The sequence below is a fragment of the Anser anser genome (genome assembly GCF_964211835.1).
Source record: "Anser anser genome assembly, chromosome: 4".
Taxonomy (NCBI): domain Eukaryota; kingdom Metazoa; phylum Chordata; class Aves; order Anseriformes; family Anatidae; genus Anser; species Anser anser.
In genome coordinates this window covers 55,564,756-55,585,916 of record NC_139724.1, presented here as the reverse complement: position 1 = coordinate 55,585,916, position 21,161 = coordinate 55,564,756, and the positions used below count along the sequence as shown (strand labels likewise).

At 37.0% G+C, this 21,161-nt stretch overlaps 1 protein-coding gene across 1 annotated transcript in view; it reads right to left on the bottom strand.

The window, feature by feature from the left end:
- LOC310899387 (uncharacterized protein) overlaps positions 1-21,161 on the bottom strand; it is a 147,915-nt gene that overhangs the window by 39,907 nt on the left and 86,847 nt on the right. Inside the window, exon 9 of the mRNA XM_083835708.1 lies at positions 8,344-8,474. Within this exon, the coding sequence (XP_083691834.1) occupies positions 8,344-8,420 (77 nt within the window). The 5' untranslated portion in view covers positions 8,421-8,474. The remainder of the gene's footprint in view (positions 1-8,343; positions 8,475-21,161) is intronic.

Sequence of the window (21,161 nt, the reverse complement as noted above, 5' to 3'; positions counted from 1 at the left end):
ATAGTGTTTCCAAGACAGAATATTGTTTACTATTCAACACTGTGAAACTAGGTCTTTATATGATGTGTGGTTGAAATCCGAACTTTATTCTCGCAGCCTGAAGGGTAAACTGTATTACATTAAAGAGTGTAAAGTATAACCTCACAGCAAAACATATAAATATATATATATATATATAAAATATATATTTTAACAGGATACTTGAAAAGACTGTAAATAGTTTTGGTAGATAGAGCACCACTCTTCTTATTTCTTTTATTGGTGTGTATTTCCTCATAGCCCTGCAATTCACTTCCATTTAATTGCCTGCAAATTTACTTCAGCAAATCTTTATACCTTTTAATACAGACATGAATTCAGGTCATTTTCATTATATATTTTCCCGCTTTTATTGTAGCTAGAACAGAACAGAACTTAGCACAGCTTCTTTTATCCTGTTTTTCAACACTTTGTCCCTTGTACTATGTCAAGCAAAGTACGGATGATAATAATATCTGAAGCCTTTTTGAAAGATTAATGGGCCCATCTGTCAGTATGATCATTCCCTAGTCACATGCTAGCTTGAGCACTGGTAACTACAAAGGTTCTTAATACATTGATGTTTGTTTCCACTGTACATCAAAAACAATCAGAGAAACTGAGGCAGGCTTGAGGTCCTAAAGTTGCAAAAGTAAAAGCAGGGGAATTCTGCCATCATGCAATCAATGCATTTAAAAAAAAAAAAGTTTATTTTCATCATTGTTTGTTAAATCTGGAAGAAAATCATAAAAGAAACGTGCACAAATTAAAACATGCTGTTAAGACCACCTCCTTCAGAAGTGTTTGAATTGCAGGAATGGACTTTCACGAAGAGACTAAAAACGCTGATGTACGGGATATAGCTGAGGTCCCATGGTTTGCACAGCCCCTTGCATCCTGCCCCATTTGCAGAGGACATCAGCTAAGACCTACTCTGTTCCATTCTTCAGGGGCTAGAGGCAGCAGGGAAACAGCATTTTAGAAATTGGCAACAAACCTGAGGCAACAAACAGTATTTTGTGCTGCCACATGATTTTTCAGTGATTTCACTGCAGATAGTGTGGAAGTCAGAGAGAACTGGGAACCTTATTCTCTCTTTCATCCTCCAAAAGCTTCCAGTAACACTTCTCAGGTCATACTGTATAATTCTTGCAACAAATCATAGCAATTTCAGGTCTTTTGCTATAAATAGTTCAGACTAAGATATAGAGCAAGATTTAGTCTTTTTATGTTAGTAGAACTAGAAAATGATTTTGTTATATTCTAGTGCCATATTTCAGTGACTGCTCCTACCACACCTAACAACGAGGCCAGGCAGTTTTGCACATATTGCTTGAATTTTCTTTTTGGTAGGAAAAACTGTAAGAAGAACCCCTTAAGTATGATTAGTTCAAAAGAATTATAATTAAAACAAATATCTGTATAGCGAAAACATAAAGCCTTTAGCTCAGGAAAAACAAACTAGTGGAAAGTGAAGAGTTATTTTACACTTTCTCTTGAAATTCACACGCTAAACTTTGAAAGTAGTACATTTAATCTCCAGCCCCTCTTCAGACCAAGTCATTTAAGATTAAAAAGACCAGAGAGAGATCTTGCTGAATTACCACACCCATTACCCAGCTCCTGACACACAAGTCTGATCAGCTCCTGATCATAAAATTGCATGCAACCTGTCTACTTAGAAACAACAATGGCTGGATGAATTACCTGTTATGGCACAAAAACTCTCCAGTAAATAGTACACTACATAACTGAGACAAGAGGAAAGATATCTATCATCCTACTGTTCAATGTGGCCTATTAATTTACATACTCAGCCTCCATAGCTCTTCATTTATTGTCAGTGAAAACGGTGCAGTTCCCCATAGACATCTACAGGGCTTGTAAGCCAGGCTGCTGCCCAGAGGGAGCCTCTCTCTCTTCATTGACAGCGTGAGATGAGACATACTAAACCCCAAGCTTCAGTATCTACAATAGATATCGAAGAATGCCTCTTCAGAACCATAAAAATGAAAAATTAAGCTATTTTGGTTTCCTGTATCTGTAGCTATATTTCACTGTTACCATCAATGAACTCCCTGCTCCTTTCAACTGACTTCCTTCCAAAGTTCTACTGTCACAACATGTTGTGGTTTTTTTTGTTTTGTTTTTTGTTTTTTTTTTTTTTCCTAAATCCTGCCCAGAGGATGTTGTTTTGGGGAACACAGTCAGCAGACATTTAATTTCACTAGTAGCAGAGCACCTACTGGAAAACTGTGCCAGAAAATCCCTTCATATCTACAAGATGTATACACAGAAAATTATTTTTATGTGATCTCTAAAACTCTGAAACTTATGCAGACTGATTACTTTTGTTTAGACAGGTACAGACAATTTACCATCTTTGGCCTATTCTACAGTTAATCCCAGATGCCTGGATAAAAACTGTGATAGTGTGAAGCAACAGTCCTCAAGTATATTAGTAAAATTATGAGCCTACTTCCTTGGTATAACCTATGCATGAGAAATAAATATGTTTTTATTCACTGCTCAGCTTTGCAACCAATAACTCCCTGGGAGTTTATCATCAAATGAAATCCAGAAGCCTCTTGCCAGCCACTCAGCTCCCCACAGAGATCACGAGTACAGCGATAGCTTAAAAAAAAATACTCGCCAGCTGAACTCCTCACACAAAATAGATACGAAATATCAAAGACAAACTCTGAGAAAGCAGTAGGGCTTAAGCACCTAATCCTGGTATGCCTGACTGCCAAAGGAGCTACATACCTTCCCCTGCTTAAGACCCTCTCCTTGAGTAATGTTTGCTTCTTATTTATGGATTGTATTTTGGAAGTTCCAAGGGTTTTGATACAAATAGGGGGAGCTGAAACCAGAGCTTCCTTATTCCACAAGGCAATCTAGTAGAAGTACTGGAAAGATTTAGACTATATCCTTCACATGTAACAATTCTGGTGGATTTTTGTTTGGAGGGTGAAACTCAGCTCTGCTATAGAATCATAGGCAGCACTTAATGCTCTTTAGAATATGTTAATTAAAGGGTATTCTATCAGATAAGTAGTTTTATAAGATAGCCAATTTTTAAATGAAATCACGTCAACTGTGTTTCTCTAATGTGACATTGTTAATCCTAAAACAGTGTAAATTACAAAGCAAAAATAACTAATTAACGTTGTTCTTGTGAATGGCAGTTACATGAAGCTATTGGGCAGCTTGCAAACACCACAGTAATCATGCCTTTAACTAAAGATAAGAAAAATAGAAGCAAAGTTCTAAGAAGAGCTAATACGTATGAGAGATGTTACTAACATCAGTAGTTATCAATTCATACAGAGAAAGCATTCCCAATGAAGTCCAAGCAATATTTACCTGAGTGTCACTTATCTTGTTAATCTGATATCCATGTCAGGTTTACCTTTATGCTTTAATTTACCACTTTACCACAGCTGTGATAATTAGAAGCTAGTTTTCAACTTAAAATGTTATGAACAATAAAATACTTAAGGCTCCAAAAAGGTTATTTTTCATCACCATACCTTATTATACGGGCTTAAATTTCAAAGTCACATCAAGGGAATATAATTTTTATCACATGATCTTGGGTTTGGTTTTCCCTTTTCACTTAATTATTGTTTAACATCAAAAATACAGTGGCTTTGCAAGTTCAAAATTTAAAGCCAGTGATGTTTACATAATACAAAGATATAAAAGGGAGTCCTATCAAGCTATTTGCAGCTTAGAAAATGAACATCTTTCAGTGAAATATTTTGTTTTTAAAGAAATTTAATTGCTTAAAATACAAATGATTTTATTCTTTACTCCCTATATCTTTTTTTTTTTTTCCTGGAATGTTTCAGTGGATTACAGAAGGTTAATCACTTAAAAGATCTCTTATTTCTAGGTTGGATCTTTCAGTGTAGTTTTGGACATTTGGGACTGCATGCCCTGGGCTCATGCATAGGGTAATGCCTCTAGGTATTTGTTTATTAAGGCCGTGTGCAAGACTATGTCAAAGAGACTAAGAGAATTCACAGGAGTGTTATTTTCACAGACTGTCAAATTTTATCAGTTGCCATAAAACTAGTGCAGTAATCCACCTCTAAAAGTAGCTCTCTCCTACATTTTACAGAAACAAACAAAAAATCAGTATTTCACATTAAAATCTCTTCAAAGACCTCTAAAACCAGTTTGGAGTTTTCCAGTCAAAATTTTAGGAAACTCCAGAATAGCGAGTTTGCTAATTATATGTCATACAACTATGAAAGAAGAGAGAATTGTTGAGAATAAATTGGATCACATTTTGTTTCTCTGCTCTGTTGGAATTCTCTTGGGGTTCATTAGTAGATAGTTACAGAAAACAGGCATCCCAGAGAACGTACTGGAGAGTATCATTTTCCTTAATTATTCCCTGACTAGCCTGCACACGTTGATCTTGAGGCAAAGACCTCCAAAGCCTGATGCTTAAAAGCAGTTATTTCACTTCCTTTCGATTGTACTTATGTCCTGCTGGCACTAACGTGTATAGTGTGTTATGCACAAAATACATTTACATTTTGTATTATGAAGCAACCCTTTCAGGCCATTCTGGAATGGTCTGGAATTTTCAAATATTCCCTTTAAGCACTGTTTGTTTCCATTTCCAGGAAGAACTAATATTTTGAGAAAATTAAAAATATATAATAAAAATAAAGGACCACTTCAAACCTGCCTATCTCTCTCTCTGTTCTGAGAGAGATTTTAGTCTAGCCGTTATGTAAGAGCCTGAGTGTTCATGTATCAAATCAACAGCAATAGCAATTTTCCTACTGGAGCATAAGGAAACTCCTTCAAGCTAGTAAAATACATAAGGAGTTGCATTTATCCAAGATTTAAGCTCATAATTCAGCTCTTGGGAAAAACTGCAAAGAGAAAACAATACAATATCAAAATATTTTTTATGACTAATCTATTTATTTTTAATGAGGCAATTTTATCACACAGGAATTGTTTTGAAAATCAGAATCTGTTGAGCAAGGACCCTTATGATCAACAGGTTGCTCTCATTAAATGGATAAGTTATTCCAGACTTACAAATTAAACACAGAACTGTTTTTGTTTTCACTGTTGCTTTTGAGTGATTATGAATGAAGACAACACAGAGGCCATTCTCATGCTTCAACAGCAGCATCTAATTCCATAATGTCCATTATGCCAAACCAAGGGCAGCAGTATCCACTTACGCGCCCAACATATGTTAAAGAACATGTTGCAAAAACAGCTTTTACACAGGCAACAGATGGAGAACACCTTTGTTTCCTGACAGTCCATCTGCTTTTTTCTTTCTTTATCAAATAAGTTACAGTTTTGAATATGTTAGCTGATATTATAACCCTTTGAAATTCATTTATTTGGCACTGTTGGTAAAAGGTTGAGAAACTGCATTTTGATGCAGTTCGTTATCTATAATAGAGGGATATTTTTTTCTTATTTTAGTGTTACCATGAATGCAATTTTCTTAATTTTAGATCTTATATGGTGGCATTACAGTAGTCTGATGATTGAATTACAATTAAATAACAAGTTCTGGTAGAAGGCGGAGCTCTGTGACGGGTAGCCTCAACTCAGCACGTACTATGCAATCCCTCTCCATCAGCTCTGGGTGCGCTGTCCAGGTGGGAATTAACTGTGCCAAGACTTGGCTCCCTGGGAAGCCATCCTGCATCTGGAAACAAGGTAGTTTTTTTTGCATGGCATATATAATCCTGTCTGAACTCAAACTGGCTAAAGCAAAGCTGGCTCCAGAGTCCCTGTGCTACCTCAGACTCCAGGGAACACAATGATCAGCACAAGGCCAATTCAGCATGGCTGGGACCCAGCTAGACATACCAAACCCAGCCAAAACTGAGCTCACCTCTAATGAAAAGCACTCAGTAGCTTGAAGAACAGAAAAGGGCTACCAAAGAGAGTTATTCTCAAGCATCCTAAATTCAATTTTGTCTTTTTCAAAGCTGCTCTGATTGGCTTCAACTTCATACAAGTTACCTCACTCAAATAAAAGCAGTTCCAAAGTACACTTAGTCAAAGCCATATGTGAAACAGAAAGGATTGGTTCAGAGAACAGCTTAATTATTGACTCATCTGTATGCTTACAAAACATTGGCACAAATGTGTACAGCAGAGCCTATAAGGTAGGCATAAGCATGCTCTTTCTGGAAGAGCGAGGGCTGCTGTGGTGATATATGACACTGTGATTGAGGCTACACAAACCTGTTATTTGCACATCCTGAAGCACAAGAAATAACTAGTACTCTTCCTTCAGTGGGCCTTGCACAAGGGTGGGCTGTGTTGGTATCCTGCTACAGCAGAAAACCTAAATATATTGCAGAAGGATTGCCCAGATTACCCTGGCTAATATACAGCTACCATACAAACAACATATGAGCCTGTCCTCAAGTGGGTCAACAGTGGAGAGACTGATATTTAACATTTACTCTGGCAATCTTACAGACAAAAATTATTGAGCTTACATAAGTATCCTGGGGCTGCAAAACTTCATATTGTGGTGCAGTGCCTCTGCTTATAACATCCTAAATAAGGCAAAGTTTTTCCAGACTACGGGTAAAGTAAGTGGCTCAGAAAAAGTGTAAAATCTAAGAGAGGCACAGAGAGGCCTCTAAGAGAGGCTCAGCTTCCCTCTCCCTTCAGCCAAGAATGGCAGAAAGGGATGGGATGCCTGCAGTCTCCGTGGCATTGCCTCCCAGCTCTTCCTCACCAGTCTCACATCTCCCATTCAAAACGCATAAGTAGAAAAGTGACCCTGAGAAAGGCTTGCACAGATGAAACAATAAGCATTTGCTTAACTAAAATAGTTTTCTGCTTTGCACAGAACAATTAGGCAAATCACTTTTCAGATTTTTTTTCCACAGAAAAGATCAGAAGAATACATGCCAAAATATCTATGCTGTTGTATTATATTTAAAGCTCAACATTTTAGCTCTCGTAGCTTTTTAAGTACAGTTGGTGAAGACAAATGAAAGACCATATTATGCAACTGACAATTACATTGTCTAACCTGCATCAAGTTACAATGATCTATTTAAATTAACATTTAGTTTAAAAGCTCATCTATTAGAGAAAGAGAGATTAGGCTTCCTGAACACAGATTTGCAAAGCTTCCTTCTTTTGGAATCCTTCCTTTTGGCCTTAGTCAACCAACCTCCTCCCTTCTCCGGGCCTGCATGGCACAACCCTTCTCTCTTAATAGGCCTTGCCTGGAACACCAACCAGAATCAAACATGAAACCATTCTAACGTTGAGAGCCATCTGTCTGTGTGCATGAAGCCTGCAAGGTTTTCTTCCACTGCTCACTGTGGCGTAAGATGTGTCACAATCTGCAGAGGGCTCCTGTCTTATGCAAGCAGACACAAGGGCTTCAGAGCAAGAGCATTTTCTTACTCTTTTTTGCCACCTCTGTCCTACTGAATAAGATGGAACTGCATTTGAAAACCCTGCAAGCTGAACATCAGCCTGGCAAAGAGGGAAGAATAATGAAGAACAGCACAGAGGTGATACACTATTGTTTTCTTTTCTCTCTGAGCAACCTAAACAAAGCATCTGGCCCCTTCACAGAGAACGTCATGGGTGAGCCTCACTTGTGTAAGGACAGTCACCAGCTCCATCTACATTTTCTTGCTGTAAGGATACTGGACTAATTATTATTACGGAGCTTGTTATCAATTACTGCAATCCTAAAGTGGGCTACATTTCAGGCAATATTTTGTCTTATTTTCACTTATCCTGTGAAAAGTATGTCTGCATATACTCGTTAGTATAAGAGCTATCACATGCATCAGCTGGAAACAATATCCGAAGTCCCAATGTTGGTATTACCAAGACATCATTTGGGGTAGGTAACAATCTAAAAAATATGTGCTCCCTGATTAATTCATAAATGAAGATGGATAACTGAAAGGAAGTTGACATTAAACAAAGCAATCTTCAGGGAACAACCTCAGCTCTTGTCTGCTCTGCTGGGAAATATCCTACAGGACTCAAAAAGCTTGTTTATCAAGGCAAATAAGCCAAGGGGAAGTTATCCAGATGTAGCCTGAAGACAATATAGCTTTTAAAATTGACTTATTTAAGGTGTTATAAGGACTATTCCCCAGAGAAAAGCATTTGGGATGTCACACAAACAGCAAATAAATGTAATCAACGACTAAAACTATAGAATAAGAAGAACAATAAAGTAAATCAAGAATAGATACACAATTGTGTTTAACAACAAAAATATCAAGAAGGCCAGGGTCCAACCAGCCTACACTGGGACCCTCCTACCCATCTTTGTACCTTTCTGTTTTGGCAGTTCCACCTCTATCACCATTCTGCAGCTCTGGCCTCTCTGCTTCCCTGTTCCCACATGTCATCAGTCTTCTTCCATTCCTTGCACCATTCTTACACCTCCTCCTAACACATGGCTGCTGAATGAGTAGAGAGAGAAAGAACAACTTGAGAATAGGAGCAGTCTAGAAAGTCAGGGAGGAATTTAGAAGAGTCTGTAAAGCAATGCTTGCTTCTGTCAAGCAAGAAGATTGAAAGAATTAAAGATCTGATATTGGCAGCACCGACAATCCTACCTATTTGTCCACGGTAGGAGTTCTTAAACCTTGCTACCTACACACACACTATGTGATAGGCAACAAAGGCTCTCAGATACTGACTCAGACAGCCTAAAAAAACAGACACTAGTCGGTCAATTCCAGTATCATCTCTCAGACTCAGTGGCCTACCTCACCAAAGAGCTAAAGCTACATACTTAATTTAGACTTTGTAAATTCCTGTATGAAGCTCAACACCTACTCGATCTCATACTTGTTACCTTCACTACCAGAAAAACAAAACATAGAAGACATTTTTTTTCTTAATTAGAAAATGACATTTTAAATTTTATGCCAACAACTCTATGTTCCATATTTGCAAAGCTGACAACACAATCAACTGTCACGATTGAATAGACACGATGTACAAGTTAATGCAGAGATCCCTGTATCTTATTTGATATGGAGCAAGCCTAGAAAATCACAGAGCTAGCAGCTAGCATTTGATATAGTAGTAAAGAGTAAAAACTAAAAAAGGGGGGGAAATGCTCTTGATTCAAGAACAAACATAGGTAATGCCAGTCCTTTCAGCTGAAGCTAACCATCTTTTACTGAAACTTATGTGAATTCAAACTAGCAACTAAAACTTTCCCAAAGCAGATTTTTGGCTAGTCAGAGCTGAGTGTTCTTTACATACCTGTTTCTTAATCCTTTCATCATCTTTGCTTTAGACAGTCTCATTAGGCCAGCTCAGAAGTTTGAGGCAAGTAATACAGGGTAATCAGGCGAAACATATATAAAGCAAACACTTCTTTTGGTGATTGCTTTCATCAGACATATGCTGATAAAAGCTTTGAAAGTAACTCCTCATAAATCATCACTTTTATTTCCAACAATAAGAGAAGGAGCATACAGTGAACATCCCTAAATTTAATACTATGATAGGATTATCCTCCAGAAAAAAAATCTTTGCAGAAAAATTATTGGCATATAAAGCCCTCTATAGAAAGCTTGAGAATTAATTTATTGTAACCAGGATAATATGATATGTCCCACTACCTTCTCAGAGAATGCACAGGAAAAAAGGACAATTTGGAGAAGAATCTGAATCAGAATGGCTTTGAATTTCAAAGCTACTCCAAAGACATGTGCAAGTGCAGTGGTTCATTAAACCTCTGCACAGTGATAAGAAAAGGGCCTTGGATTTTGCTAGAAGAAAACGCAGGGGAGCCTTTATAATAGAAGCCTCCTCTAACTCTTCCTCTCAAATAAAAGGATCATTAGAGCCACAAAGGTGTATCTGATTTTTAAGCTGCAGAACAATTCCTCCTTCTGTTCCATGAGCTGCAATATGAGTATTAAGATGGCTTCCTTTTATCATCAGTTCTTCTGCAGTTCAGATTTAGACTTGTAAGAATGATCCTGAAGGTATTCCTTTGCCTTGGTGTTCTTCCTTCTTCCTCACATTTTAGAACCAGTCTCATCATCTCCAATTCAGTCTGTTCAAACATGACCTTTACTAACTTAACAATTCTTCTATCCTGTTTACCTTTTCTAAAGCATTCAGCAACTCTCTGCCCTTTCTGTTTCTCAAGGTTTATGATAAAAACAAGCAAGTAAAAACTATAATAAAAGTTCTCAAAGACAACTGCTTTTCTGTTCTCAAGAAAACACGAAAAAACATTTTTATTTTTTTTTGCAGACGGGCATATTCTGCAGTTTTGAAAGGTTCACACCAAGAAACTCATATTAAAGTGTCATCACTAGCATTTACCCTAATTTAGGGAGCCAAAAAGATCAAGTCATATAGAAAGCTTGACATTCTTCTGACCTGCAACACTTATCCTCCTAATTAAAATGTATCTAGCTGTCATTTTACATTCACAATAGTTTCAGCTGAGAAGAAGCTGTTTCCTCTACATCAGGACTTAAGGGAGTATCTGGCCCCAACCTGCAAATACAGAACAGTAATGATATTGAAAAGTTCTTTATTTTGTTTGCTACTATGGAGATTTCCACAACTTCCAACTACCAGTAGAGTCAAATAGATAGATACAATTGCTATTATACTTCAGAAAGTGAGATATTGGCCTTTACTTCACTGGTAACTAAGATATTTTTTTTCATTCATTTCCATTATTTTCCTCCAATTCCTAGCTTCTAAATTAAATTACTAGCTTATGATAATATTGATTCCTATCAAGTTACCCTTTCTCATACCTCTTCTTCCTCTTCTCGGGAATTTGTTTTTATAAATAAGGTTCATCTCCTCTATAAGCTAGCTTCTTTTTTAAACAGCACGGCTTTCTCCTCTTATTATGGCACTGGGGATTTGGGGACATCTAATTAAATGTTCTTAAACCGCTCCCAATTAGCATCATGCTATTTCAGTTTAAATTGTCTTCCACCTGAATGGGCTTATAATTGCTTTCTAATTGCCAAGCTAGTCCTTTGAATACACAGAGTAGATGTCTATTAAATATCTGAACTTTAGTATATGTAACTCAAGTTGAAGTGTCCCCCATCATAACTTAGGTTTTGCATGTTTTATACATTATACAGAGTACTGGATAAGACGATTATTTCATTTTCTATTATGCCTCACTGTTTTGCTGAAGAAATTGGTCTGCACACTGCATTCACTTTACTATAGCTTGTATAAATTAACATTGACTTAAACAAATACAGCAAGTCTTATTTTTCCACGTATTTTAAATACTCATGAAACAGAGGACTGAATATCAATATAATCTGTGTTACTAAGAGATTACAGTTATCAGTTATTCACCTTTTTTAGAAGGTAAATCAAAATTTAACAGCCTACTGTGAAATAGGAAGAGCATCATTTTAAGGCCATTCGACCTGTGCTCTAACATTTTCATTTCATCATAAAGCCTCCTCTTCAAATCCTGAGTTTATTAATATTCATTTTTGTGTAAGAGACTTTGAAATTGAGTAACACATGAAACTACACTTTTTTTTTTTTTTTTTATCTGTGTGCAAGTAATAACTGGAAACCCTTACTGGATGAAATGATTTTGGTGTGGGTTTAGGGATTTGTTGGTTTGTTTTCCTACATAAAACTGCATTTGAAGCTGTCTTTAGAATCAACAGCCTGCAGTCACCCAGTACTCTCCAGAGATTTCACAGAAGATGAAGAGGGACTAATTTCTTTCTGTGCTTTCATGACCAAGTTATTATGTAGAGGTATGAAAAGTTAGTGCAGAAAGATTCTTCAGTCATCCTCCAGTTAAGAAGCTTAGTAAGATATTATTTAATACATTCTTACTGGTAATTCTTAACACTTAAATTATTCATAATTTGCCCTAATATTAGAAATGGGCACACTTCAAAGGAACAAAAGATTAGTTCAGATAAGCACAGAAAATCTGGAAGACCAGGCAGCCACCTTGGAGTTGGAAAACCTTTGAATGTGCTGCCTGACACTTAAACACAGGTGTTATAGTAATACTGAAAAGCATTAGCAGGATGAGGTAACACTGTCATAGGACCAATGCAGACTGTGGCAGGAAGAAGAAAGTGCAAAACCTAAAATGTGAGTTAAAGACACAAGCTGAGCTCAATACCACTATGGTTTCCATTCAATACAGTAGCTAACTCACATGTCTCTGTATGATATTCTGCAACATACGTATATGCAGAGATTTAATATGCTTCATGTTCTTAGGTGGTCACTAGCAATGAACTTAGTCAACAGATAACCTTTTTATGTATTTATGTATTTATGTATTTTATGTATTTTCTATTTATGTATTTTATGTATTTTCCTCGTAGCAGTTTTCAACAAGTATCATTGTCCAGTTCCACAATTAAGGAGGATACCCGTACGTGTGCAGGGAAAAAACATAACAGTACAAGGTATAGAGCACCTGAAGTAAGCACAGCAAAGGGCTGCGAAGATGATGAAGGGAGTGGAGTATCCCTCATCAGAGGAAAGGCTGAGAGAGCTGCAACTGTTCAGCCTGGAGAAGAGAAGGCTTGGGGCAGAGAGGGGGATGCTTTATCAATGTGTATAAACATCTGAAATATTCTAAAATGCAGCCTTCATATGCCATTCACGTACACTTTATAATTTACAAACATTAATCTGTAATTCAAGAGAAAAAATTCATTATGTAAGCTATTAGTAGGTCCTACTTTAATACAGTAATATTCTCACAACAGATCATGTTTGCAAAAAGGATCTATTTTTTTTCCTTTTAAAAATAAATACATTAAAAATCACTACAAATTAAGCTTCCTAACTCAGACCTGGAATCTGAACAGGTAGTTTTATTTTCAGCAATAGGTGCTGCAAGGCTAATGCATGCATCTATGTGCTTTACATATTTATCTACGTTATTATTAGCACAAACTTTCACTACCTGTGATACAGAATTTCAGTTTGCAATGCTTTTCTGATAACTGTTAATTTTCTCATGTACCAAGAAGTTCATGACGCTCTCTGCATTAGAGAATACATCTGTCAGCACTGAAACTAGCTGCAGAATTGATATGAAAGGTATACCTTGCATGCTGTTGAGAAAGACCACATAAATCTAACCTGGCATTTCATAATTTCTTTAACCTTCTCTGTGACAAAACAGACATAAAACGAATGACTATTATCGCTAAGAGGTGAAGATGGAGTTGCACTCCCCAAATTTAGCAGAAATTTAGGTGGTTATTCACTTGTGTGAAAGTATTATTCCAAGACTGATCTATTGAAGAAGGTTTCTTTAGTCATTCACTTCACGTAGTAGAGCTGTCAATTTTGCCCCTTACCCAAGGAATCCTTCTCCCATCAAGCACAAGGACAAAAGTTCTGTTTAAATTAAAGCATACTGTAAGACCTCTCATTTGGATCACCTTGTATTTCAGCATATTACTAACATTTCTTCTGTTTCTTTGGGGTTTTTCAGATTTGCAGATCAGGAGCTTTCCTGCATCCAAATGCTATTAGTTTGCTAGCTGTGTCCTCCAACAATGGTTGTCCCAATAAGCAGTGTTTGCATCGGTGTGTCTTTCAGATTTTGATTGAGATAGGTATATATATCTGACTGCAAGAAGGCTTTTTCCAGTAACTAACTGGTACTTGCAGAAACTTTGACACTTTTTGACACTTACCAACAAACTCTTCTTCCCAAATATTACAGACTAATTCTAAACAATGATTTCTTTTTATTTTTCAGTCAACATCTTTCCAATCATTATATGCTGCTACACCCTTGTGTCTGCTATAGTCAGGAAAGACCTATAGCCTTTCTAGTTATGCAGCATTCACATAAAATATTATTCAGTATATTCTTAACTTTTACACTCCAGTATTTTCTTATCATTTCTACCTGAAACCCAGCTGAAATCATGGACCTGTTCTCAGTCAGCAGTTCTAAAAATCTAATTCACTTAGAAGTCCTAATATATCCGTATAAGCTAATGTAGGCAAATTTTACTTGCAAATAAGTTCATACATTTTTCCATTAGAGGATGATTTTAAAGAAATCTTAGGATTAGAAATAGCTAACAATAGTTTTATGGTATTCCCATGTGACAAAATCACATGAGCTTTAAATAAAACAGACAAAAAAGCAACAGGTTGAGGTTGGAGTCTGGGAGAGTGCCAGAAGGAACACCATGGGGTTACTACTTCCATCCCCCTGTTCTCCGCTACTTTCTTGAAGATAGAGACTCCTCCCCAGGAGTCAGCGCTAAGTCTGTGCTCTTTTGCCATAACCTGCAAAAGTGTATGACAAGGCGGCTTTCTCCTTTACACCTCAGACAAAAAGAAAAATTGTACTTTTAAAGAAGGGTACATTATAAAACCTAGGACCTATTTATTTCTTTAACTAAGTACACTTTGAAGTATTAACTATGTCAAAACAACAAAGAATTACGGGAAGAAAAATTAATCATGTACCTGATAATTAAACATTTAATGACTATTTGCAAAGATTCCAAGAGCAGCATGCCAAATTTGTTGATTCTAGCTATTAATTGTAAATTGCATCTTAACCTGCAAGATGCTGACAGTCATCCATGTGGGACTGTTTAAATCATGCTTGTGAGATCCTAAGCCTGACAGCCTCAGACCTGGGGCTCGGGGATGGAGTGTGGTCTTGTTTTCTCGATGGCCTCCTCTAACAATCTGATGGTCCTAACGCGCCTTGTGTTTCAATGAAAATCGACTCTTTGTGATATGGTATCCTCACTGCTTTAAAATGTATTAAAATTTACTTAGGGGAAGAGCTCACTAAAGTATTTCGTTTCCACCGCAGCAGAGCAATATATTAAGGTTTTTTAAAGATATCACGTATCTTCATACAGGTCCATGCATATTTTCAAAAACAGCCAAAAAACACTCCAAAAATATTTCTAGCAAACACTTTGACCTGTGGGTGGTGAACAATGCAGAGAAAATAAATACCAAGACAGGAATGTAACTTATGTATACAGAGAATTATGAAGTTCATTTACTATAAAGTAGGAAGTTTGCAAAGTACATCAGTTTGCTGTTAGTATCATGGTCTCCATATATTCTCTGGCACTTTTGACAAATGTCTGTCCAGGATCACTGATGGACTTCTCGCAAAGAAGTAACAATTTTCCTCTGCACATATTCGCTTCAAACTTGTATACACACATATTTACAAAGTGAAAGACTCTAAGAATCATGAGGATAGTTCTAGTGCATTTCTTCCTTACAGTGCTGACAGATAAATAGAAAACCTCAAACAAACAATGCCATAATACAGAGACAAAAATAACTGCAATATTTGCAATTGGAGAGACTGGTATTTATTCCTTACTTTTTGTCAACAGCCTAGCCAGATAAGCAAATTAATTCAACAGTAAACTCCAATTCTTATTGATAACCACCTGAGAATCTACCACAAACATTCCAAAAAGTAAGGTTGACCTCAAAGCCTGCCTGCTTACTCTTCCAATAAACACTTTGGACAAATCCATAGCATGACAAGCGATTTCATTGCATAGACATTTCAAAATTTGTTCAGACCGTCTGCCACAAACAAAAGCTATTTTTAACTGACGTATGAAATGTGATATACATGAAAATAGCATGATGCATTCTGCTAACATAAACTTTTACTTCAGCAATCAAAATATATTTAGTATGGATGAATGGATGCAACAATTTTTGCCTCCTGACAAAGAGCATCATGTAATGCCTTGCAACTTCAGGTTCCTTCTACAACCTCTGGCACTCAGCAGGTTTTCCAAGGACCTTGGAGCCCCAAGCAAGAGATGCTCTTCCCTCCCGCTCTTTTGGTCCTAACAGCACCTTAATTATCCATCTTTTCTTTTTTTTTTTTTCCTCCTTCTTCTGAAAAGATAAGGAAGTGTGTATTTTCACCATGTGGAAAAGATTGCTCATCTAAGAGAGGAAACCTTCCCTCCAGTAAAGAAAACATGAGGCCCAGGCTGAAGTCTGCCAGAAGGCGACTGAAGTCATAACTGCCACATACCAGGTAAGACTGACAAACAAGATACTTGACTTGTAATCAAACCAGGGTGCTGCCAGATAGAGTCTTGAGGTCAAATGGAGAGTAAGCAAGAATAAAGCTGTTCTGCATAGAGCACACAGTAGGCAGAACTTGAGCACCATAACTAGCTTTGAGAACGCTCAGTCAAGTAACAGGAGACATTATTTGAATTTAAAAAGCAAAAAGGTTATGTCTGAACACTATTGTTGAAAGACACTTGAATTTTGCCTATGCATGTGTTAGATGCTCAGTTTCAGAATCTTACTAAGCTGCAGAACTGACTTTCTATTACCTTTATTCATTTTTCCAAGGAACTGATTTCTCCCGTTTGGTTATTTTGGGAGGCTATAAAGTTCAGGCTTTCTCAATCTAATATTTCTGCTGCCATTTCTTAAGCTGTGGAGTCTAAAAATGTCTGCTCTTTGTATGCACATCAGGTGAGCTTTTCACACAGATCCGATTTATATCAGACACCAAAGACCCGTGGTCTTTGTCAAAACAGATTCCTGAGCTAAAGTTAAACATTTCTATTTAACTGAGTGCTCTTCAATGTTATGTGAATGTTATTTTTTGTTTGCTTTCCTCTCCCTCACCACAATCACTTTGCATAATGAGATGTGGCACTACTACAAGTTCAAACCTCAGCTCATGGGCTGCATGAAAGAAACTGTCACTTGTAATCATCATCAGTGAGGGTTTTTTTCCATGTTACACACAGTGATAGCATTTTATTTGCCTGTTTCTATTATTCGCAGAGCCAGTAACTTAAGGCTGTGATAGCGCAATTCATGCCTAGAGACATTCAGAGAATTCCATTCAAGGAAAAATCCATGATTATTTATTTGTCACTAATTCACTCATATGCAGAGGCAAAGAGCATATTCAAGGAGAAGGAATAATTTACTTCCCCCCCACCACCACCCCCCCCAGGGTTGCAACAAGTCTCTTACATCAAATACTATCCTCTTAACCATCTCATTTAGACTTTAAGTTATGTTGCTAACTAAACTATAACTTGAGATCATTAGGATATTGAGGGCACAATAAGATGACGAAAGGTACGGCTTTTTCCTCATCATGAAGATTCTCAATACCCTAGCTTTGCCCAGGACAATTGCTTCAGTACGCATTTAGGACTGGCAGCAAGCCATCTATTTGTCCCTAAAGCTGAATAGGCACTTTGGCAAACTCCACCCCTCGTAGCAAATGAGCTTTCAGAAACAGCCATTCTCCTTGAGTGGGCCAACTGGAACAGGGCCAGGCTTGATAAATCCTGAAAGAGCTTGAGAGCCCAAAAAAAAAATGCAGAGAGGAGAAAGACAAAAAGTTAAATAAAGGAGAACAAGCATTAAAACAAATCTTCAGAGAAAGTCAGAAGAAAACATGTCAGATAAAGAAGGAGGCAAGACAGAAGAATAGGGTAGTATACGTATTTTGAATTGGCCCCCAAAAACATAAACTGAGCATTTTTATGCTATTGGACGTGTAGAGCGCTACTTCCACTCTGAGACTCTCTTACACCTTCAGCACCTTTTACTCTTCAAACAAAAATACTTGACTTGGAACTCTTCTTTGTGAGGCTGTGTCCATACCTTCACTGAGTCTCCCTCTCCTGTCCTGTTGCCTATGAGAAAAATAGCAGGAAGAATATGTAGTAGTATAAGCCTTCTTATGTTCAGAAACTAGGTTAAAATTAGGCTCAGAATTATCTTATTTTGAGCCTAATTTTAACTTCATTGCTGTGAAGATTTTGGCCTTCTAACGCGTGGATGAAAACCTAGGCATTTTCAAGTAGGGAATGGAGACACATTTGTGCCTTCATCCCTCCTTATAAGACATCAGCAGCTTCAAAGCAACTTTAAGGTAAATTGTTATTAGACATAATCCACACATGCACAACAAGCACTTCTTAATTTTAAGAGATTTCTGATTTTATTCCTATGGAGTATGCTCCAGCTCCTCTCCATATTGCTACAGTGTGTGCACTGTCTCAGAGAGTGCAAGCTCCCAGGCTTGTGCACACCACAGATGTCCTTGTCAACAGTCTGACTTGGCTCTGCGGAGACCCAAGAGACCTTTATCACCATTAATCTCTCTCTTGGCTGATGCCAAGCATGAATTCTAGTTCTAGAGATCAGAAAAAATATTCACCTCATAGTTCCATTCACAATGCTCAGGGCTGCAGCCAAGAGGAGTCTGCCGAAAAGGTGCAAGGGATTAAAAATTGCAGACAATGTCTGTACGGGGAAAAAGTCTTAAAGGGGATAAAGAACTACACCTACACAGCCAGCAACTAGTGAACTTGAAGAGAAACAAAAGAGAGAAAATGAGGCAACTACAAAAGAGTGAAGGAAGGAAGATGAGACAAGTGCACGATGCGAAAACGATTTCTAGCTATGTGCTCAGCCCCAACATCTAGAGTTTACGTTCAAAATTCCTGAGCAAGACTGGTTGTCAGCTGATTGCAAACAGCTGAAAAAGATTACATCTCCTCTAGAACTGCTCCTTTTTCTTCTTCACTAAAAGAAAGTAACATCTATATGCCATGGATCTAAATATCTGAATTCATTATGAATTATATAAAGCCATGGACATTTTTTTCTTTCAACTCTCCCTACCCTTTTCTACCAACTTACGTGCTATTTTTAAAGCAGCCTAGAGATGAAATCCTAAAACCTGTATCTGGCAGGAAAAGTACTGCATCATTTTTTAGCTTTTGCAAAGACACTGTAATAAATCTGATTTGGCCCATTTTAGCAACTAGACCAAAAAGTTAACATAAACACATTTTCTCCTGTCATTATTCAAAGTTTGGTTGGTTAAGTGTTTGATCTTGATGAACTGCATATATCTTTTCTTAGACTCTGAAGGTGAACTGAGTGATTTGGCCATGGATTCCTTTTCAACTTTCTGTTTAGTGTCCACAAAGCACAGTGTCTTTGGCTCACAGTCAAACAGGCAGTCTGTAAATTGCATTAAATACATAGCTTTTTGAAATCTGGGTTCATCCAAATTCAATTTCCAAAATCTAATATGGCCTTGTCTCTCCATTTCTTTAAAAATAAAAAATAATAATAATAAAAAACCCAACTAATGAAACCTTACAGTGGAAGCTGTAGAGTGCTGTAGAATGAAGTCATTACAATACTTAGGCTACACAGCAGATTAAATCCCCACCTCAGTTTAACCCTTACAGATTATTGCACAAAAAGTGTAATATCATAAATGCTGGGTTTTCTTTTTTTTTCTTCCCTCTGAGGGCATAGAGGAAGCGGAGCAGTGCTTGATTTCCAACATTGTATACTTTTACAGTTCAATGGATATATATCCCTACTCTACTATTTAATATCCCTACTCTACTTCATATCCCATTTCTTCCTTACTAGCAGCACAGGTCTTAAAAGTTGGTCAATGCTTACATAAATTATTTGGTATAGAAGGAAGGAAGCAGCAAAAATTACCCATTAATTTATATTGCTGGAATAGTGAAGCTGGGATACCAATTTCAACAGAAAAAAATCTTTGCTTATCAGAAAGAAAGCAAGGGTTCTTCATGACAGCTGGTCCATGACAAGGCAGACACTAAGCAGCCTCCACTCCGCTGCAGCAAAATGAGATCCAGCCCAGGGAGACATTTGTTTCTGAATGAGGAATGAAAACTACACATTTCCAAGTGAAAGAGAGAATGGATAGTAAAGCTAGTAGCCATGTCCTTGCCCTTCCACTGGTCTATACCTCAGCATTTTTCCTCTGTGATAAAACACACCAAATCCTTAGAGAACTATGGTAGACAATTACACACATGATCAAATGTCATATAGATGACGCTCAAAGTTCATCAAAGACAGGGAAGAATCCAAGTAGATGATCAAAACAGGTAATTAACTAAGTCAAGCACAGTACTGAGGCTAATCAGGAAGAAATTGAAAGGGATAGGTCAGCTGAACTTGACAGATTAATGGCGTTGGGCTGCTTTGTTTTTGTTTGTTTGTTTTTGTTTTTTATTAGCTCAGTCTCTCAGTCACAATCTTACAGTTTTTAGACAGTGATATCGGGCACATGTAGCAGTCACTCCCCTAGCATCTAGTCAGACAGAAAAGATGTGTAACAGGTATACAAATATTTGTGCATGAAAATTTCAGCTACAAGGTAGAGCTGGTAGAGTTCATAATTTTAAATCTGTATCTGTTCAGGCTGGTGATCTCTTTGCTAGTTTTATATTTATACATATATAGTAGTATTTATTTTATTCCACTACTGCTATAACATTCTTTCAACATGCTTTAAACAACTGTTTAACAACAACAACATGTATTTATCGACCTACCAGCTTATCTGCAGAGCATCTCCCAAAGCTATTTGTAGGTGAATTTTATGTCACTAAATTGTCTAAATAACTGGTAATAACATGCCATAACTAGTAACAACGTGCCAATCTACAATGTCACCAGGAACCACTGAAATTACATGTTCTAAATATACCTTAATACACTGTCTAATAAAAAGAGTGGAAAGTAACATAGCAGAAGACATAAAAGACAGGTTAAGACATGACTGGCCAGCATAGTTCAAATATGAGAATACTGCAAAACTAAACTAAAAATAAAAATGGGATAGCCATTTATCACAGTTCTTCAGCTTTAATTCATCAGCTTTAATTGTCAACAATTCCCAGTTTTGCTTTTCCAAGTTAGTACATTATCCAAGGTCTCACCAAAACTATAAATTATAAATATTAAATATCTTCATGCAGGATCACTAGTTTTTCTAGTGAAAAGAGTTTGAACAATGGTTTTTAGGAGAAGTTTATTTTGCCAGATCACTGCTTAACTTCCTTGGTTATGTATATATTTTCTCTCTCTTTTTTTTTCTTTTTTTTTTTTTTTTTTAACTGAAGAGCAAACATGTAGTTTTGTAGCTCTGCATGTCACACAATCAACATAACTATAAACCCTCAGGCCTAGTACCACCCTGCAACAAAGTAAAAAAGCAGATTCTCTTCACTAGATTCACTTAGTGATTCTAGATTCACCTTCAATGTAATCTGCATTTAGCTATGCCTTTTCCA